At 45.5% G+C, this 22,430-nt stretch overlaps 1 protein-coding gene across 3 annotated transcripts in view; it reads left to right on the top strand.

Moving 5' to 3' along the window:
* Positions 1-22,430, top strand: part of CTBP2 (C-terminal binding protein 2) — a 138,282-nt gene that overhangs the window by 71,339 nt on the left and 44,513 nt on the right. For all 3 annotated transcript variants that reach the window (XM_074545378.1, XM_074545379.1, XM_005490869.4), the window contains exon 2: positions 5,961-6,119. In XM_074545378.1, the coding sequence (XP_074401479.1) occupies positions 6,062-6,119 (58 nt within the window). In that variant the 5' untranslated portion in view covers positions 5,961-6,061. The remainder of the gene's footprint in view (positions 1-5,960; positions 6,120-22,430) is intronic.

The following is a 22,430-nucleotide window of genomic DNA, read 5'->3' as shown; positions in this document are numbered from 1 at the left end:
AAGTTTCTGGGCTGGAAAAGAAGCTGGACAAATAATTCTTCTTCTTCCTGCCACCCCCAGCAGCATCCAGGCATTCCCACAGGAAAGCCTTAACACAGAACATCACCCAACACTCTGTGGCAGCAAAATCATAATAACTGCTAAAAACATTAAACCTAGTTAGTAATGGCTTCATAGCAGGAGTCCTGCCCTCACTGTTTTGAGGGTGATGGTGGTCTGGGGGGGTTGCAGACTGCTGGGAGGGTGTTGAGGTTTAATCCCAGCTGGCAGCTCAGTCCCATGCAGTCACTCACTCCCTCCCAAGGGATGGGAGAGAGAATTGGTAGCATAAGAGTGAGAAAACTCGTGGGTTGTGATGAAGGCACTTTAATAGGGAGAGCAAAAGCCCTGCATGCAAGCAAAGCCAAGCAGGGAATTCACTCCCCACTTCCCATGGGCAGGCAGATGTTCATACATGCCCAGGATAGCAGGGCTGCACCATGCATAGTCGTGACTTGGGCAGACAAGCGCCAGCACTCCAAACATCCCCCTCTTCCTTCCTCTTCCTCACTCTACATGCTGAGCATGACACCTCATGGTCTGGGATATCCCTGGATCACCTGGGATGAGCTGTCCTGGCTGAGTCCCTTCCCAGCTCCTTGTGTCCCTCCAGCCCCCTCACTGGTGGGGCAGTACAAGAAGCAGAGGCCTTGACTCTGTGTAAGCCCTGCTCAGCAATAACAAAAAACATCCCTGGATTATGAACCCTGTTTCCAGTGCAAAGCCAAACCAGCACCCCACACCAGTTACCATGAAGAAAATTAACTCTACCCCAGCCAAATCCAAGGTGTGATTTACAGCCAAGGTAGTTCTCCCAAAAAATGAGAAAAAGGCTTTTTTTTCCCCCCACCATCCTATTTCACATATGATGGCTGAGTGTTTAGTGGAGTGGGAGAAGTCAAACCCTGGCCACACAGAAACTCTGTGATTCCTCTTCCCAAGTGAGTGGGTTTATATCTCTGAGACATTATTAAAAAAAAAAAAAAAAAAAAAAAAAAAAAAAAAAAAAAACACCTATTTTGGGTAATGAAATTCCATGTTTGTTCTCACTATTTGTATAAATGTTTAATCTGGTTTTGATTCCTACTGGGCTATTTGGTTTAATGGTGTCTTAACACTGTGAGCTTCCCTAGTTATCTCATTGTGCTTTAAAAGACAATATCCCAAAAACCCGTCCCCAGCGGGACCGTGCTGTCTGTCTGTCTGTCTGTCCCTTTCCTTCCGTGCTTCCCTCCTCCCCTGCAGTGTGGGAGGGAGAGGCAGGTGATGGGGGCTGAGCAGAGCATTGCACTGAGGGCTGGCAGAGTGTTCTCCAAGTGCTCCTCCTGCATTGTGCCGTCTCCTTTGTCCCTTCCCTCCCCTGTCATTATCTCTGCGTGGCTCCTGCTTTCTTATCCCTGCCTTGCCTTTCTTGCACTGAACTCTGGTTCCCAGCCCCTCCTGCCCTCCCCAGGCAGCTGAAACGCTGAGCAGTGGGGATGGCCAGAGCTCAGGATAGTGAGCACACAGGGATGCTGAGGCAGGGCTGGGGCAGTTCACAGCTCCGAGGGCTGTTCTTGCCTTCAGATCTCAATTCAAGTGTGATTGAGCTGTGAAAAACCGGGCCTTACACAAAGGAGGATACGGGGAGAGCTGCCTGTGGCATCGGCAGATCCTGACTTCAACAATTCTGCTTGGGCATCCTGCTCTGCTTCCAGCTGAGAGGACTGACATTCTGCAGTAATCATGAGTACTAAACCTTCTCCAGAAATCTCTGTTTTCCTGAGAGCCCAGGAAATACCCTGCAGTACCATCAAAACATTTGCACTTTTTGAAGTAAGGAATTGTACATGTGGAAACCCAGTGTAGATGTGAGGAAAGAAGGATGGAATTTGTCCTTTGCTGTTTGGAAATGGGACCTTTTGCAGTTTGTGGAGCTGCTATTTTTCTGTAGTAGAGACTCTCCACTTTGTTGCTGCTGTATTTCATAGAGGGTAGAAAATGCAGTCAGTTGGTTTGTCACAGAACAGGGTGTAGGGGACACCATCCTGCTTTCCCAAGGCTGTGCACAGACAGGGAACATGTGAGATGTTGTGTCTGGAGCACTGGAAAGGGCAAATCTCAGTCACCTGCCAGGTGCTGAGTGGTTTGGTGACAATGCCTGTGATGGATGCTCTAAAACAGACATTACCACTGGCACAGGGTGCCCAGAGAAGCTGTGGATGCTCCATCCCTGGTAGTGTCCAAGACCAGGTTGGATGACCCAGGATAGTGGAAGGTGTCCCTGCCCATGGCGGGGGGAGGCACTGATTCATCTTTAAGGTCCCTTCCAACCCAAACCCTTCTGTGATTGATATTTATGCTCCTGTCCTACCTCATGGGCCATAAAAACATGGTACAAAAGAGTAAGTTGAGAAAGAGCTTAGAAGACAGGATGTTCTTCATGAAATCACTTTTCTCTTACTTTTATCTAACCATGCATCTTATTTTGGAAGATCACCTTTATTTCTTTTCATTTTCCATCAAAAGTTAGGATAAAAAAAGCCCTAATACAGCTTTCTCTGCTCTCATTTTCTGGCTCATGGATCGTGCTTTTTAACAGGCAGTATTTAGAAGCTATTTAAATGTGTTGCTTCAGGATTGGGGTTTTTTCCTAAAGTGTTGTATTCAAGTAAATTCCTGCTTTAAATAAATAAATAGCTATGGGCTATCATCGTGTCCTAGGGTTTTCAAGAAAATTTACATTTTGAAAGACACTGTTGGAGGCTAACACAGGCCATGCAATTACTGCATGTAAATCACTTCACTTGTTTCCTAATCTTGCTGAGGATGAAGTACAATTTTTGTGCGTGTGCCTCTTCCTCTCAAATTTCCTTAGACAATGAGGTTTTCTTGTCTTTTAATTGCTGACCATGATTTTTGTTCTGCCAAGTCTGATTGTGTTTATTTTATGGTGGGGGACATTTAGCCCTGGGATTGTTTTGAGCTTGGGCTGGCTGTAGAATCCATTGGGGATAGATTGGAGTTGGGTGCACAACTAATTGCATCTTCCATCCCACAAATGGAAGAACTGCTTTCTTAATTGCAGCCTCATGCAAAGGCTGGGGAATATCCTCCTGTTTCTGTGCCCCACACATCTGCTTTTCTCCATTTTATCCATCCCTGCCAAATCTGCTCAGCAGCTCCTGCCACATTTTCAATAAGTCTTCTGAGCTGGGCTTTTATTGCTGGTTGGTACCACCAAGGACACCTGTCAGACAAAGATGGGCCAGTTCTTGTCGTTAGGAAGGAGCTCATTCATGGGCATTACATTAAGCTGTGTGGGACTCTGATGAGCAGTAATTTCTCTGATTGTTATTAGTTTCTTTTGTAGGAAGTTTTCCTCCAGGGAGTAATGCAGGGAATTGAGATGGCTGGGGGAAAAAAAAACCTTTAATGGACGCATTCGTCCATCAGAAAATGCACTCTGTCAGAATTAAGTACACTTTGCAAATTGGTTTTGTTTGGGGAAGTAAAGGGGGAAGGAGTTGCAGCCCCAACATAATGAACCATTTGAGTGTTTTCAGAACAAAATACTCTTCTGATGTGATTTTTTTTATAACCTGGTATTTCTCCCTGAAAGTGGAATGAGATGTAATAGAGGTAAAAAATCATCTGTGTGCCTGTAAATGTTGATCATGGAAATGCCACTAGCAACTTGGGCTTTAGCTACACTAACAGCTTAATTTTTGTTGCATGAAATATTTTGACTGTACCAAGCATCTGCCTCCGGAATGGAAGTTTTCTGCATCTCCTAGAATGCTGCATTAATTTTTAATATGAGTGGGAATCGTGCTCTTTAGCATCCCTATGTTTTAAAAAAATCAATTAATTATTGCTATAAATCTCAGTGATTATGCTGCAGTTGTGCTGCTGGGAAATTGGCCATTAACTACCAGGAAATCGCCGATCATCCTTAGTTGGAATTCAGCTGTACCGACACGAGGCCTTTCCTTTTGGAAATTAACTATCAATGTGATGCATAATTGATAACCATTTATAATAATAACAATAATCTCCATGAAATTGTCATCCCAGAGTGCAGCAGCTTTGTTAGAGCCTTTACCCCTCTCATCCTCAGCCTACTGCACTGGTTAACTGGGTTTTCTGGAAAGTTGTTGGAGTGTTTTTAGGGGAGCCAGTGCTGGTGCAGGAGAATAAAATGCAAAGTAGAAATGCTTGCCTGGGCTATGTGAACCTGCCAGGGTGCTCCAGAGGATGAGTTAAGTGTTGCTATTGCTTCTTGCACAAGGGGAAGCAAAACTCCAGGTTACAGGCACTGCCCAAGGTCAACTTCTGGGCATCAACCTGGATTTTCTGGTGTGGTGTCTTCTTTCTGTCCTGCATTTCGTGAACCGGTTGGTTTTTTTGTTTGTCACAAAAATTTTGTTTGCAAATGCTGCAGTGTGAAAAATCACCTGCTGGAGAGGAGCTGTTTGGGGCTCAGTTTGAATGAATGGTGCCAGGTTTGTGGTTACTGCTGGCTTTTCAGAATTTTATCAATTTTTTTAAACCACTCTACTGTATGTAGGCAGAGAGGTTGGGACTCCACAGGGTGATAGAGATGGCTACTCAGGCAAGGGTTTCTTGCTGTGCTTGCACTCATTTCTGCCTTCCTCTTCCCCTCCTCTCCATGCAAAGCTTCTGGAAATGTGGTGCTGCTTTGCTTTGTCTCTAGAAATCACAGATTTACATTAATTCTGGTTTTTTGGTGCCTTGCAGTGAGTGGTGGATGGCTGTGTGGGTAAAGGCCTTTTTCTTGAGCAGGATCTCTCCTTGGGAAGGTTTGTAGCTGTTGCTAGGGTCATCTGTCTTCACCTTAAAATACAAAAGAGGATTTTGAATCAGCAGTCGCATAAAATATTAGTGTGTGTTATGTTGGATTGTTGGAATTCAGTTGTCAGCATGAGGTCTCTTCTTCCATGTCTTGATTCGTGAATGCTGTTGAGGAGCTTGCTTTGAAAAACTCTCACCTGGATTTTACATCAAAAATTCAAACCTGGTAGGAGTACCTCAACTGCACATTCAGAGGCTGCAGCTGAGTCAGGTCAGTGTTCAGGGATTGAACAAACCTTTGGCTCTCTGTAGGAGCAAAACGTGTCAGACCTCAGAGTATCCATTAAGGGTCTTCCTCTGTGCCACCAAAATGCAGAAAACCTTTAGCTGCTGTCTCTTTGGAGAGCATTTCTTGTCAATCAGCCACACACGTGGCTTCATGGATGATTTTATCTCTCTGGCATTGAAAATGTGTGCACCAGAAACAGTACCCGAAGTTTAAGGCTGGCCCTTCAAGTATGAGGGCAAGGACAGACTGTGGTGACAGCTGGAATATACATCAAGGTCTTCTTGTAAATTCAAGGTTCATTGATGACTTTTACAGGGCAAGGTTTAAACATGAAAGTGTTTTGTGTATGAGAGTACTGGCGGAGCAAGAACTACTTCCCCTGTTTTATATACTCTCTAAGAATCTTTCAGCATCTGTGAGCCTACAAAATAACCTCATGGGTTTTATCCACTAGGAATAGATTTTTTCAGTCAGAAATAAAACTGGGAAGCCCATGCAGGGCTTTGGCAGTTCTTGCATGCAAGGCTGGTTTTCTGAATCTCAGGGAGGACAAAGAGACTCATTTGTGGTGCCAGATGTGTGACTTGTGGGGTGCAGGCTCAGAGCTGTCCTTTCCAAAACCTGCTCTGCTGCTGGGCACAGGCAGATCTCACCTGGTGTGCTGGAAATCTGACACTGGTTTGGGCTGGAAGGGGCCTTAAAGCCCATTTGTTCCATCCCTGCTGAGGGCAGGGACACCCTCCACTACCCCAGGTTTTGAGCCCCATCCACCCAGGCCTTGAGCACTTGCAGGGATGGGGAGTGAGCAAACCTTACAAATGCTCTCCTTTCTCTGCAGATCCACAGTGGCGGTATGCACGCCGATTCCTGTGAGTTCTCCTAAGCTCCTGGGGGACTGCTGTGCTTTTTGAGTCAGAAAGTTGCAAAATCCCATCAAGAATGGCACTTGTGGATAAACACAAAGTCAAGCGGCAGCGACTGGACAGAATTTGTGAAGGTAAGAGTGTGCTTTCATTTTTCTGATGGATGATGAGGGTAGAAATATCTAATTTTTCCTTGTTTCTTTCAGTACTTAGGCATAAAGAGATCCAAATCCAGGGCTGGATTCTCTGTCCTCTCTGTAGGCTCAAAATACATTCACACTGCTCTGGTTACTCACTTGGAAGTCATGTGTAGTCCTGTGAATAAGATTTTTGCTTAATTGCCAAGTCACCTCCTCATATCCTAATTTCTACTACAACAATTTGATTAGTCCCAATTTAAAACATATTTACTGTTATCCTGTAAGAAAATTATGAAAAATGTAAGATTTGCTGTTCTTGTGGTTTTGAGCACATTGTTGTGGCAGCTTTTATTTGGTCAGTGTGTGTGGGTCAGGCAGATTTGCTGCAATTCTTCATTCACGGTGTCCTACAGTGTCTCAGCTCTCTACCTTCTAGAGCAATTTTCCAGCAAAAAAGTTTTTAGGAAACATTTTCTATTGCAGCTCACATGGTGTTACATTACTTATGACAGAAATCAAGTGGTGGCAAACAAGCTCTGACTTTTTGGTGTACACTCCAATAATTCTCCAACACTCAAGAAAGTTCTGCCATCAGCAATAGGTGCAGAGCAGAGTGTTATTTTAGGAGGAATATCTCACATCTCTTCAGGAGTTCCAGTGTTCAGCTGCTCTTAAGGAGATGGATGGTGGCCTGCAGGGTAACAATTTGCAGTATTACGTGAATGCCAGTGAGGTGGTGGAAGAAAGCACAGAGCTCATAGGGGAGTTGTTGTGCACCCGTTTAAACAAAATGTGTGGGGCTTTGTGGAGTTTCAGTGTGAAACGCTGATCAGCGGGACAGGGGTGGATTTTGCCTTGACTTTTCTGTGTTATTGCTTACTCTACACTGCTGCTATTTTAAACTCATCATAAATTACCTGTCTCTTTTAATTTTGCTCTGTTGATTTTGGAAAAGGGGAGACAAAGAGGAGAGTAGTTAGGAGGGTGTGCTGCATATCCAGGGTATGCTGCAGTGTGGAGTTGCCTCTTTCTCCTACTGAATGTCATAAACGCTCAGGTGTAGCACACTATCTCATCTTCAAAACTTACTTTGAACTTGACTTAAAAGAGTTCTATCAGCTGAGCCTGGATTTTCAAAAGCTGCCTTTCTGGTTTGATGTTTACCATCAGATCTACTTGCTGAGTGTACAAGAAATTCAAAAGGATCGTACAACAAACCTGCTAACGGAGCTTTAGATGTGATTGAAGTTTAGATTATTTTTCTCTGATATATGAGGTTTTTTTCCTTCTTTCTTGGTCAAAAGATATTATTTTCTAATCTGTAAATGTGCAGGAGACATAACTTTTTAAAGTATACTTTGTCATTTGCCACTGGGTTTGTAATTTGGTGGAAATGATGGGAGACGCTGCTGTGTTGTATTTGGAAGCAACAGACAAGGGCTGAGTGTGAGAAGCATTGTAAAAAATACCTTGAGAAATGCAAAAAGCTTGGATTTGCTAAAATACTAGAATTGTAGGACAGCTGAATACTCTACTGGCCTCTCTGATGGCTATTTTTACTATAGGCTCCTAATCTTGGATTATAGCATAGAAAAGCACTGAAAGGGGCCATCCCAGCTGCTGTAAAAACACACTTTGAAAAAAAATGATCATTTTTCTGGAAGGGCATATTGAATAATCAGTGAAAGATGATGAGAAATTAGGGAACTAGTTCAGCAGATGAAGGAGTCTTTGCAAACAGAATTGTGTTCAGTGAGAGGAATCTATTGCTCCATCAAGCTTAGGGCAATGTGGTCCAAAATAGCTGCTTTTAACGATTTCCTGTTCTGTGGAAGCACTTAAGAAGCTTTTCCCTTTAAATGTGAATGGCATACAAAGCTGCATTTACCTGATGAAAGACTAAATGTCTGACAGCACAGAGGTGGATTTCTGTGCTTTTCCTCAAGTTGCATATACCATCCCTTTTACTATTCCACACACAAAGCCTTGCAGAGTTTGCTGGGAATGGACTTTATTCCATGCAGCAGGGTGGTGGCAGGTCTGGAGGTGAAATATCCTCGGGCTACATGGTGTAATCACTGTCCAAACTGCCAGACAGATTCTTCTTTTTCCTGCAGGCTTGCTGAAACCATAACCAGACACATGTTGAGGGAAATGCCTTACAAACTGTCGGGGCATTAAAAGAGTTTATTAAGGAGTTGCAGTGTTTGTATTACTCTGTTAAACGTACATCTGGCGTGGAAAAATAATCCAAGCCATGCAAGGAGGTGGTATAGTTTAAAAAGCCAGTTCACAGCCTTTACAGGCAGGTTTATGAGTCTTCCAAAGAGAGGAGCTGTGCAGTCTCAGTGCATGGCTCAGCTTCACCAGCTCCTCTGGTGTTGGTTTTTTAAGTATTTATTTATGACATCTTTGTGTGACAGTGTTCCTTTTTGCTCTGAGCAGGCTGGTTTGAAGATGTGAGCTTTTTAACCAGGTCGCAGATTTTGATCTGTAGAGGAATATGGGTGGGATGAAGGTCCAGACTTGGGGGAATAAAGGAATTTCAGGGCAGCAGCCTGCAGCAAAGACATTTTGAATAGTCTGTCAGCAATTAAGTGGGTTGGTGATGCCCACCCGAATGGAGTGAAGTTGGACTGTGCTCACAGTGGTCTTGGCTTACCCATTTCTTTCTCTTCTGCTTGTCCCAGAGACTTTGGGTGCCTCTTCTGTAATTGGACCCATATGGGTGGTGGGATGGACCCATTGAATGGCTGGGGCTTTTGCAAATAATATATGCAGAGTGGTTTACATAATTCCTGTTTGTGGAATTGTGTCTTATTCCATAGTGGTTCAAAGTATGCTTTAGAGGTGGAGCCACTGGTGCTGTGAGGAGTCAAACTTGTCCCGCAGCCCCTCTTTTGGGTCCTGTTCCCATGAGCTTGTGATTTTGCCATATTTAACATTTGTTTGAGCTGAAATTTTCTTTCACGACTGTTTTTTACCTCAGGGTGAATAAAAAAAAAAAAAAAACCAAAAAAAGAGCTCCAACAAAAACTGTGGAGCTGTGTTGCGGTGGGAGATGGAGAGGGAGGGATGTTGGCTTTGCTGTGTGTGAAACAAAGCTCAGGCACAGTCCTGCAGCCATGGATGTGCAGCTGCCAGACCTGCCTGCTCTGCCTGGGATAAAAAGGGCCTGAATTGTGCAGCCAAGTTGCTGTGTGTAGGAGTGGGCTCCTTCCCAAACCTGGTGCATTTCCAGCCTTTCAGAGAAATGGCAGCAAAAGCCCTCAGGGTAGAAGCTCACCTGCCTTTCATTTAGGAAACAACAACAGAGAGATTAGATGTGATTTTTTTCTTTGCTACCTGTGGCAGAACAAGGTGTCTGACAGTGCCTCCAGGAAACCCCACACTCAGAACACCATGGCATTCCTGGTGCATGGCATCCATCCCTCCCATGGGACTCCACTGCTCACGCACAGCATTCCTGGGCAAGGAAATAACTTGCAGCATCATTTTTGCTGCTTGCTTAGCTGATCTTTATCCTGTGCTTCTGTCAGTATGGTTAAACAAATATTAAACAGCACCAGGAAGTAAGCAGGGAGTGAGAGCAGCCCATGCACAGCTGCTGGTTGTGTCTCTGGGAGCAGGCAGGGGAGAAGGGGCTCTGGCACTGTGTCATTTCCTTGTTGAGTGTCAAAAGGCAGCAGTGGTGGCACATCCTGGGTGCAGGATGGCAGCACTGTGTGTAGGACATGGGTTTCCCAACAGCACTGAATGGTGATCCCAAGTGCTGCCTCTGCCCCAGACCATTAGGGGCACGTTCAACACCAGTGCCATGGCATGGCCAAGCCTGGCTTTAGAGGTCACAGCTTGCTCTCACATATATGAGTCAGTTCAGCCTTCAACACATGCCCCAAAAGTGGCAGCCCTGAGATGAGCAGGAAGCAAAGTGAAAAAATAATAGCAAGGCCAAGCAAAGCCAGACATTTTCTGACAGTTTTTGCTCCAGGATTTGTCATTATCCAGTGGGAAATCATGTCCTTACGTGTCAGTTTGTGCCACCAAAGTTGTCTGTACTTTGCAAAATAGAGCTGTTTGCAGGGCAGACAAGCCATCCATATTCTTTGTTTTCTTTCAGATCCTTTGATATCTCTGATGGCTGATAAATGCCAGCACAGTCACATAATACTTTTCAGTGCTTAATGCACCAGTCTCTGGCTTTTTGACTTACTGCCTTACATTCTGAGTGGCACCCTGGTGTCCTCTTCAGCTGAGGTTTCTGTGGTGATACTTCCTGTGGGAATTGCTCATGGATTTACCTTCCAGCCACTGTAGTGTCTGTGTGTGGCCATGACGCCCCTCAAATCCTTGTTTCCCTGCAGGAATGTGACCCCACCATGGTTACTGAAGCCTCTTGGGTGGGTCTGAGTCCTTGATGCAATAATTTTTCTTGCAAACCTTGAATAGGCACCTTCCCATGACACACTGTCCAGCTGGGATCATGGGATTAAAGGGTGGGTGAAGGGGGTGCCCAGGGAGGTTGGGATTTTGTATTCCACTCCTCCCCCTGTGGCAGAAGTCATTGCAGACCATATCCAGTATTGTTTGAATAAATATACTATATAATGGTAGGTACTCTTGTACCTACCTGAATCTATGGCAGGGTGCTTTTTACTTCTTTATTTATTTCAGTTTATCGTCCATTGAAATAATCACTTAATAATCAGTTATTGCTTATTGTGCACTTTCTTGTTGTTAAAAAAACCCCACACTAACTCTCAATAGAAGTGCCCCTGAAGACCTGTGATATTTCTGGCTTTTCAGGAGTATTTGAACAATGTGTCCCTGAGGTCTGGGCTCACACACCACTAACAGCAGACTATGGAATAGGTTCTCATTCAACAGCCACAGTCCACTCCTGCTAAAAAATAGAGGAACCATGCTCCTGGAACCAAAAGGGAAAATACACATTAAAACTACAGCTGTGGAAAGTGGCTGCCTCCAATTCTTCCTGCTTTGTACAATGTAACAGTAGCAAAAATGAACACGTTTGATATTTGGGTGGAGAAATTTTCTTCCATTCTTGCAAATTTGCACACTGAGTAGCATCTGATAATACTTATTTTTACTGCTTAGAAATAGAATCTTATTATCTCAGGAAATCCTTATCACCACTAGACATTTGATGAGAAACAATGAGTTAAAGATGATATCAAGCACAAAAGAAACTGCTTGTCCTGAGTAAAAGTGACTTATTTAGAATAAATGTAGACCTTTTTTATCTAGTGGATTTGAGTTTCTTTGTTCCATGAATATAAAACGCAGTACAAGGATTTCCCCCCACAATAAAGCTTTTTATACTTTTTTTTTAAGTTTCCACCTCAAAGCACATAAACTATCAGGCTTTTAAGGAAGGGTTGCTTGCCACATTTAGCCTAGAGAAAAAGCAGTATTAGCTTGTCAGATCTTCTGCCACTGCACCCTGTGCTGATTTATGCACACTGAAGATCTGTCTGGCTGCTCCTGATGTTTTGCTTTTCCAAAATTAAGTCTTTGGCTTTTATGAAGGTTTCAGAAAATCATTTCAAATTCAAACAAAAGCTGGATTTTACACCTCTTTTTACCAGTGCAAAGTAATGTTCTTAATTATCTCTTCTCTTTTAGAAGCATGGCATATTTGGGAATTCCTTGTCATTAATAGTTTTTGTTAAAATTTTAAGATTTTTTTTTTAAATCAGACAGTATCCTGTGGATGAAGAAAGTTCAAGCAACCTCAGTGGGTTTACAGATATTATTCAAGCTTATTGACCTTATTCCATGCTTTTCAACCCTTTTGCAGTGCTGAACAAGAACTCTGCATGCTTGTATGAGTTCTTTTTGTGCTTTGGGATGGAGCTTGTATCCAGGGGTGTGCTGTTGTCCTTGCATGGATGCACAGGCCGCTCCAGTGGCTTCCAGTCCTGTGTGGATGCTTTTCCTGCACATTCCCTCCCGTGATGTTCCGTGGGGGAATGTGCATGACAAGATGTAGGACTCCAGCCAGATCCAAGGCCAGCCTGACAAAATGCCCCAGGCATCCAGGCAAGAGTGAGACACATTTAGATAAGGTGGCAGACAAAAATTCCATTAATTTGGTGTGCATCATAGTGGATGTGTGGCTCTGGCTGTTGGAGGAGGGGGAGCTCCCATTTCCCTGGACTTGAGGGCTGGGTGCACCAAAATAAGAAAAAATACTTCTCTTGTGTTCTCCTTGTGTTTAAACCCAAATTGATGGGAACTTAATACATGTCTGACTCTTAATTCTGCCTTGTACTTTTCCATTTTCCCCAGCCTCCAGACAAGGTTCCATGTAACACGCTTTACAACTTGGTGTCATTAATTAAGAAACAATTACAGCTGATGACTTCAATACCATCAACCTAATTTCCATCCTTACCACATTTCCCGTTTAAATTAACTGGTTTAGGGATTAACATGTTATCATCCTATCTAGTTTTTTTTTTTTTTTTTTGTTTTTTCCTCCTTCCTCTAAATGCTTCTCCTGCATTTAAAGATTACTCAGAAAAATGATAATATTCCCAGAATATTCACTGGGAAGGGGTTGTTGGAGCAGGGCCCCGGGGCAGCCCTGGCTCCTCTTCCTGAGCTCTGGAATGCTGCAGAAGCTGCCTCCAGCATCCAGGGCTTGGAAGTTGGCTGCTTCCAAACATGTGATGAGAAATGATCACTCCTTAGGGACAGATGAGAGCAGGATGGGGTTTCTTTTAAAATACCAGGAAAAAAAATCTTATATCTGACTCCTAAATTGCACCGTTTCAGGGGTGGATGGTGTTTGGATCTGGACCAATCTTTTCAAATTTATCCTGATTTCCTGAATATTTGCTGGTAAATATTTTGACAGGAGTAGGACATCTGGCTGTACTAAAATAAAGCTGCAGGGAAACACATTACACAACTTTTCTTTTATATTTTTTGCTCTCCACAAACAGATGTAATGGATCCAAGTGCCAAAACAGTGAAGGTTTTCATTAGAGAGCTTTCTTCAAAGAGCAAGTTTGGAGTTGGTTTTGCAATTCCTAAAATTGAATGACATTGATCATTTCTTAGTGACACTTTTATACAACCCATTAGCTTAACACTATTTATTTGGTTTTTCTTCTTTTTTTATATTATCTTTTTAATTTTTATTTTAAACAAAACACTCTCTGCTGCCATCTAGCACCTCAAAACTTAGTAGTAAACAGATTAAGTTCACAAAATATCCTTAGTGTAGATTGACACCCGTTTTTGAGAAAAAAACTGTGTTGTTGCTGCTGATGATACAGATATTTTATTGACTCAGCAAATGAACATGAGCAAGGATGGGGAGGGAGCACAGTGAGATACAGGTCACTTTTGATAGTTTGCAATGCAACAGTACAAAAGACCAGTCTTTTAAAAAAGCAAGGCATAAATGCTTTTTTAGCTAAAGTAGTATTTCCTTTTGTTTAGTTTTGGTTTTTATCTGCAATGGGTGTGAAAGGGAAGTGCATGTTTCAAGCTCTTGGCATCATCAGGGGAAGTAAGGCAGAGACACCCTGAACCCCAGCCTGTTTATCTACCCAGGCCTGTGTTACAATCCAGTAATTAATTATTTTCTCTGCAAAGCCCAGGCATGCATGGCAGAGTTCAGATTTACAATATATATTCATTTAACAGTGGATTTCTCTACTGCTTTCTGGGACAGATATAATTCCCACTCTTTTCATTACACATGCTGTTCAAATCTTGATCCTGAATTCTTATTAAAAATGATGAGATTTGACCTCAAAGTCTAATACTCAGTTTTGGAGACAAGGTGCTTGATGTGATTTCTGGGGGATTATTTTTAAGAGCATTCATAGATTAGATCTTTGGAATGGTTGAGGGATGTGCCCAATGAACCTTGTCTGCTGCTTTTCACCCGCCCTTCAGCATCCAGATTGATTTTTATTTTGCAGTCCTTGAGACTGTGTAGCTGTGGGCTGTGGGAATACATCTGATGTTTTTATTATCCCTTTGTTGATGCAGGAATGTGACAGTGCTGTTTCTGCCAACTTTTATTGGAGTTTCCCCATACTTGAAGGCAAAATGGTTTCTGATTGAAGTTGGAGGAGCTTGTAAGGCTCATTCCAGTGGCTCAAAGGGTGTTTTACAGCTGCACTTCTCTTTTTTAGCTGCACGTGTGTTTTAGATGGTTGCTGCCTTCCTGCATTTGTTACCTGCAGTTTGATTTTCTTCCTGGATGGCAAATCATGGAATGGTTTAGGTTAGAAGGGAACTTAAAGATCATTTAGTTCCCTCCCCTGCCATGGGCAGGGACACCTTCCACTACCCCAGGCTGCTCCAGCCCCATCCAGCCTGGCCTTGGACACTTCCAGGGATAGGATATGTGCAATTTCTCAGGGCAACCTCCAAGGCTTTGCTGGGGAGCAGAACATGAGGTGATGGGTTACCACATGCCCAGTGGGGTGCTTCTGGCACATACCTCATTCTGAAATAAACAGAAGATAATTCACAGAATGTCCTGAGCTGGAAGGGACCCACAGGAATCATCAGTCCAGCTCCTGGCCCTGCACAGACACCCCAACAACCCATCCTGGGCATCCCTGAGAGCACTCCTGGAGCTCTGGCATCCCTGGGGCTGTGACCATTCCCTGTTCAGTGCCCACCACCCTCTGGGGAAGAACCTTTTCCTGATACCCAGCCTAAACCTCCCCTGACGTAGCTCCAGCTATTCCCTCTTATCATGGGGAACATTGGGGTAAGGCACCCACCTGTGAAAGGGGATATCCATGGAAAGGTGTTGTGTGGCAGTGATTGCAGGCATTGCTCCCTGGCCATGAGGCTGGGAAGGAGCACATCTCCCACATCCAACCCCTTCCATCCAGAAATTAGCACAGAACAGCAGTGGAGAGGCAGCTCCACAGGGATAAAGGGAAAGGTCACTCATTTCTTTTCATGAAATGCTCTTTCTCAGCATGGGTCTGGCTGATGGGAGTGGAAAAGGCCTCACACCCTCTCTGCTCACCTGGGCTTGTGCAGTTTTGGGGGAGTTCTTGGGGAATGACTCAGAAGGGCACTGCAATACGGTGTCACCAGCTCAGAGGGGAAACCTCTGCTGGCTTTGGCATGGGAGGTTCTTTGCTGTGCATTTGTTGGGGTCCCATATTGACCTTTTATTTCCTATGTGCCTGAGTCCAGTTGTGTGTCACTGCTGAGGATGGTGACCAGTCCCAGTCATGGTTTGTGTGTCACATTTCAGGGCAGCTCATGGCACATTCTATCCCAGCACTGAGGGGTAGAAATGTACATAAAAGCTTTTGGTTTTTTTGCTTCAAAGTCATCAAAATGCAGAGTTCCATGAGGCAGTGATTGTTTAATAACCGGCTGATCTTCACAGTGTTTTGTTGTGCGGCACCGAGTTGGTGTTTGGGAGCGTTTTGTTGGAGTTACAAAGCATCGATGCTTTTGGTTTGGAAATTGGTAAAAGCATGTGGCAGGGCTTCAAGCTCTGAGTGCTTTCAGATGCTGTGCTGCTCCTTTGATTATTGAAAATGATTCCAGCACAATCCTGCTAATTTTCTCTTTGTGCTCCCTTAATTTCAGGAGACTGTTAAAAAGTCCATCTAGGCAGAGTGCTTATTGCCACTGTGAGGGAGATTTCGCAGAGCCAAATTTTAGCAAATGGAGTAGTTTCAAAGGCTTTGGAACATTTTCTTGCTGCTTTTCCTCTCTCATTTTTCTTTTTAATTTTGTTTCTTTTCAATTGCTGTGCATGCATGCGTGTGTGTGTGCATTACTCATACTGCATCCCATTCCTTTTCTTCTCCACAGCATCCATGGTACACCACAGTGCAGAGCAGTTCATTTCTGCTCCCCTGGCATCCTGCAAGCTGAACATGGGAGGAGGATGCTCAGGAGAGGCTTCCTGAGCTTTGGGGGTCATTAGGCACAATCACACGCAGTCCTTGAAAGCCCAGGCCGGGAGGGCAGGAGCATTTATCCTCCCAGTGGCTTTGTACCTTGTCACCTGAAAACATATGACAAACACTGATTAATCTTAACACCATCCGAGTGTGAGAGGTGTATATTATTATATCCCTCTTGATGGAAGGGGAATCAGCAAGTAAGAAATTAAGCAATTTACTCTCTGACAGTGGCAGAGCGAGGTATAAAGGCTGAGTGTCCTGATACCTGCTCTCTCCATTAACAAGAGATGTATTTGTTCTCCAGTGGATTTTTCACTACCAGGGCTAGGATTCCTTTGCCTTTGAAAGAGAAATAGCTTTCCCAGACTGCTGTATCTTACAGTTTTTGCCAGAAATTACATTTGGCACACTGTTTCTGTTCCACTCTCTCCCAGAAGAAAATAACTGGGGAGAAAACATCAACATCTTAATCTACATTAAAAATATTTTTCCCCTAATATAAACAGGATTTAAATTTGTAATTGAAATATATTTTACAATAGTAAGAAGCAAAACTAATCCCAATCTGTATTATTTTGCTGCATGGAATAATTTTTCCAGCAATGTGCTTTCAGAATAGGTAATGAAATGTTTTATATCAATATGAATGAAATTTTGCAGCCAACCTCTCCTGAGTCAGTGCTAGAGATTCCAAAAAATGTTGTTTACACAGTTGTGTTGCAGATTTAGCATGCTGATTTCCTACCCTGGGTTTTAGGTGTAAAAGACTTTCCCCATGGGAAGAGAACAGCACTTTGTAGCAGTGCTTGTTTCACATCCACTGCAAGAGGGTTCCAGGCTCAGATTTCTTGCTCTTGGTTTTGAATGCAGTGTCTCAACAATGGGCCCACCTTTCTTCTGCTCTGTCATCACCTTTTTTTCAGAGCAGACTTCTGTGGTCATTGTATTGTAACCAAATATTGTGGCCAAATTGTATTGTAACCAGATATTTGTGACCATGAATAGATCAATGCGAAACTGAAAATCAGGGTATTATTCAAAACACTGCATTTTTCAAGTGGTCTGAAATACCAGAGCATTTAATCTCTTGATCAGCTTTTTTTTCTTCCTTCTGTGTGTGTGGGGTTTTTTTTTTCCTTTCCCAAAATACCTCTAGAATTAAAAGATGAAGGGAGAATAATTTTTCTGTCTGTTCCACAGTCCTTGTCTCCCCCTCATGTTGAGGATGTGGGTGCTGGTGCCTCCTGTACTCCCAAGAAACACAATGGGATCAGGTTGGGCCTCTGTATCTTCTCCTGGCCATTCTGCTTGGGTCTGGATGCAGAAATAGGAACAGAATCATTTCATAGAATTTCACAGACTCACACAATGGTTTGGGTTGGAAGGGACCTTACAGCTCATTTAGTTCCACCCCCTGCCATGGTCAGGGACACCTTCCACTGTCCCAGGCTGCTCCAAGCCCTGTCCAACCTGGCCTTGGACACTTCCAGGGATCCAGGGGCAGCCCCAGCCTCTCTGGGAAACCTCTGCCAGGGTCTCACCACTCTTACAGGGAAGAATTCCTTCCCAGTATCCATCTAATCCTGCCCTCCAGCAGTGGGAAGCCATTCCCCCATGTCCTATCAGTCCATGCCCTTCAACAAAGTCCCTCTCCAGCTCTCCTGGAGGACCTCTTAAGGTACTGAAAATCTGTGATAAGATGATCCCAAAGCTGCTCCAGAGTGAACAAGCCCAGTTCTCTCAGCATTTCCCCTTAGCAGAGATGCTTCAGCCCTCAAGTCATCTTTGTGGCCTCCTCTATGTTCGCTCCAACAGCTCCATGTGCTTCTTATGTTTCAGTCCCCAGAGCTGGACACAACTCTGCAGGTGGGGTCTCACCAGTGGAGCAGAGGGGGACAATCACCTCATTGCCCTGCTGCCCATGCTGCTTGAATTTACAAGGGGGCTGCTATTAAGACTGCATAAAACAGAAAAGGAGAAAACCCTTCCTGCCTATCCATAAATATTTCATTCTGATAATTTCTTATTCATTCCTGGGTTCACTGGGGGTGTAACATTTCCTTTGCTGCCCTGGTGGCACAGGAGGCAGCCCAGCTCCGCAGCTCCTGGCCACATCTTCCCCACTGCATACAGCTCTTGGTCAACAAAAACTGGGGCCAGCAGAGCCCTCCAGAGAGGACATTTGGCCCTTGGCTGCAGGGAGATGTGCAAATCCTGCAGCCCCTGCTCCTCTGCTTGGCTTGGAGCGCAGGAATGTTCTGTTTGTTCCATTGAGGTCAGCACTTATGGAGTGAACCTTCCATATGCATGAGTGTTCCAGTGGCAGCGCCCAGTTTGGGTTTCCTGGCCCCTGTGAAGAGCTGGAACAGGAGCACATCTCCTGCCCAAGCCTGTGAGGGCAGGCTGATGCCAGGGTGGTTTCCAGAGCCCAGATGTGCTCCTGTGTGTGGGATTGAGGGGGTTTGGAGGTGCCTTTCCATGTGTTGCTGTCACCCATGTGTGCCCTGGGCCGGGCATGGCCACCACTCACAGATGTGTTGGTTTGGGTGAGGTTTCTATTGTTAAAGCCCTTGGTTTTTTCAGAGGTAGTGAATGCTTCAAGCTCCCTTCTGGCTTCCCTTGCAGTTGTTGAAAATCAGCATTTTTGAAATTTCATTTCTCTATGGCATGTTTTTTTTCCATTGTCAACCAGGGCTTTACATGGTGACTGTTTGTTAGTAATTTCTTAGAAGACAATGGTGCAAGATGCCCTTGATCTATAGACCAGGATTTCATTATTTTGTCATATACATTTTTGGTAGATTTCTTCTGCTGCTTTGAAACAAATGGCATCAATCTCACAGTATCCAGTTGGGAATACATTTTATTCTTTAGCAAAATGTTGTTGTAATAAAATGTTTTTGTTGGTTAAAATACTCTCTGCTTTATTTGTAAGCCACAAATGTGTCTTCCCGTCTTGACTCTCACAAAAGAAGAAATTTTCCAGTGTGTCTGAAGTTTGTTAGTTAATTCAGTATAATGCCAATCAGATATTCTCTGAGAATTGCATAAATAATATTTTAGGCCGCATGTTTTGCATGTCAGTGCAATATCCAGCATAATTTTCAAGATCGTGATTCTTGAGGATGGAATTGGAGGAGAGAATGTTTGAAGAGGATTTGTAATATTTACTGCAATAAAGAAATTTAGGGATTACTCAAAGATCCTGTCAGTATTTGGGTCAGAAATATAGCCCAGAGGTATTAGTATGATAGGCAAGTTTAAGCATTAGACTGTATTAGTGATTTAGCTATCATAATAGCACAATAGTCCATCATGTGATGGCTTGTGCACGAAACATTTATTGTGGATTAGCCAGGAAAAATGCTCAAGCTGTCTTGCAAACAGGCCAGGGAAGGTGACTGTTCCTCCTTTCGGTGGTCTGTCCTGGAAGGGGGTGTATTGGAGGGGAAGAAAGCTGTTGTTGTAGCAGAGAAAAGCAAAATTGTTTCCATCTGACTTTTTTAATTCAAAAAATAAAATGTTGCCTCTGTAGCAGTGGTCAGCAAAATTAGGAGCAGTTGAGCTATTCCTTCTTTGAAAAGGAATATTTGAGCATGAGCAGCCTGTCATAATCTGGGCTACATGTTTTGGGGAGCCATTTTAATATCTCCTCTGAAAACAATGACTCTATATGGAAATTTTTATTACATTCCCAAATAACAATTTTCTGTGCTGTGATTCCATCTAAATCCCTTTGCCTACTCCAAGTGTAAAAAAAGCTTAATCCACATGAATGTTGAAATACTGCTCAGTACAAACTGAGTTTTGTGTGATGTTTCTGAGTGTTTTCCTATTTCATAAACATGTACTTTTTCCAAAGGAAGCTGGAGATAATGGGCAAAATTCTACTATTCCTTTTTGCTTTGTTAGGCCAGGCTTTAGATCCTTTCATCCTCCCCTCCTTCTCCATGACCTGTGCTAGGGTCTTAAAATTATACATTCCAGATTACACCTCCACAATTTTCTGCCCTGGGATGATGAAAGGATTTGCGTATTATGGTAATATTATAAAAAATCTTTCTGGAGCCTAGTTAGCGTGGCTAATTTGAAACTACAAAAAAAAGTAATTTCCAACGCAAATTATAATATTCATAAAGTGCTAAACAGATACCTAACTAATTTCTGACTGTTCTTGTATTCCCAAGTATCTTACACTGGCCTTTTTTAGGCCTGTCTGCTGGCTCCCATTTAATTTGTCCTTAGCTGTGTGCAGTGGATTAGCATTTCATCAGGTTGGATTAAGATTGAGCTGACACTGAAGCTTTCTTTTTTATTTTTACATGCGCCTGTGTGGGGCCGAGCGGATCCGCGCACGTTCCATGATCCCGCTGCCCATCCCCGCTGGGTGCCGGGACAGCCTCCCCCAGCACGTGAGGGGGGAGACAACCAAAACAGAGGAAACACATGCTAAAAAAAAAAAAAAAAAAAACAAGTTAAAAACAAACAAGCAAAAAAAAAAAAATCATCATTCCCTGGGGGAAAAATTGCATTGAGGTTGCTGGCTGGGTCAGTGCGTGAGATTTCATCGGGCTAAAATGATGTCACATGGAGCGAGGGCTTTAGTGGTTTTATTTAGCTCCTAATCCCCACACACTGCTCGGCCAGTTGTCCATGTGCGCTCGCCGTCCCCAGCGGCACAGGATAAAGCATCTGGGCTGAGCGCGGCCGCTCTCCCGCGCTGTGGCTGCAGCGCACGGCCAGGGGCAGCCCCTCCGCCGGCCGCCGCATGCTCTGCCTGCTAAGGTTACCCAGGATTAATAATTCAGGTGACACTCGGAAAGACAAAACCGCTGGCCGCTGGTTTCTGAAGTCCCGGGAGGGCTCAGGCGCAGCACGGCCCGGTTTGGATGCGTGCCGGAGAAGCACTGAGAAGGAAGGCACCTCCTCTTCTTCGTGCCAGCGGGAGCAAGCGGCCTCGAGGTGATGCCCATCCCCAGCAAGCACCCCAACATCGGCCGCTCGCAGAGCTGGGACGCTGCGGGCTGGTATGAGGGGAACTGGGAGAGCGAGAATGCCTTCGAGTACCAGAGGCCGCCAGGCCGGAGGAGCTCCCTGACCTATGGCGGTGAGGGCGGCTGGTACGAGCCACCGCGGGCAAATGATATCATCTTGCAGGGCGGTGCGGAGCTGAAGCAAGAGGCGTACCCGTACCAGGATGCCACCTTTGCACCGGGGCCCCTGAGGAAGGGCTCTGTCCCCGACTTCGCCTACTGCGACCGGCCGGCACCCATGGCAGGCCGGGGCTCTCTGCCACCCCAGGATTACTACAGCGACCCGTCGCTGTCGGCGAGGTCACCCAAGGACCCTCGACTCTACCGCGAGCACGTGGCGGGCAGGCCGCTGGCGAGCTATGGGGCGCCTGGCAGCCGGCTGTCCTGGGACCAGAGCGCCGCGCGCCCACCTGCCCCACCCGATGCCACCCGCCTCTACAGAGACCCCAAGCTGGCCCTGGATGGGCAGCGGCTGCGTGGCAGAGATGTGTCCCCAGCGTGGTACGGCACGGAGCCCCCTGGCCCGCGCTACGCGGCAGAGCCACCCGCCTTCCCCAGCAGGCCAGGCTACAGCGATGGGGCAGAGCGGGCTCCCGAGGTGGCAGCAGCGGCCAGGCAAGCCGTCCCCACCTGCCTGGTGGTGGATCCCACCACCAGCACCAGCAGCAGCTACGGGCCAGGCAGGGAGAGCACTGGCACCAAGGGTCCCTATGACACCTACGAGGCGGCAGTGGCGACGCCTTCCCACCCACCGGTGCCACCCGCATTTCCTGGGCCAGAGGGCAAGAGGAGCTTTGACCCCGAGTTTGTGGCGCTGCTGCGTGCGGAGGGCGTCTCTGAGAGCACCTTTGCTGCCCTGCTGCAGCAAGGCTTCGACTCCCCAAACCTGCTGGCCATGATGGAGGAGAACGACATCAAGTCGGTGGCACCCAACCTGGGGCAGGCCCGCGTGCTGTCCCGCATCGCCCACAACTACAAGGCAGAGATGCAGCTGCAGAGACAGGAGCACAGGAGCGGGCCACTGCGCCCCAGGACCCGCTCCAACAGCTTCAGTCACCGCAGCGAGCTCCCGGCAGAATACGGGGTGCCCACCATGGATGGCCCTGGCACCTCGCAGCACCCGCCACCGCTGCAGCCACTGTCCCCAAGAGGTGTAGAGATACACCGCCGGCCATCCAGCGCCCCGACCCAACACCTGCTGGAGACCACCACCTACCCAGCCCCAGCGGGGCCTCCTCAGGGGCCGCACTTCCTCCCCGGTTCGGGATACAACACCCCCCTGCCTTGCAGCACGCACCCGCGTCCCGCCTCTGCCTACTCCGCTCCAGTCGGCGTGCCCA

This window comes from Zonotrichia albicollis, chromosome 7, assembly GCF_047830755.1.
Source record: "Zonotrichia albicollis isolate bZonAlb1 chromosome 7, bZonAlb1.hap1, whole genome shotgun sequence".
Taxonomy (NCBI): Eukaryota; Metazoa; Chordata; class Aves; order Passeriformes; family Passerellidae; genus Zonotrichia; species Zonotrichia albicollis.
This window is presented reverse-complemented; position numbering and strand designations above follow the sequence as displayed.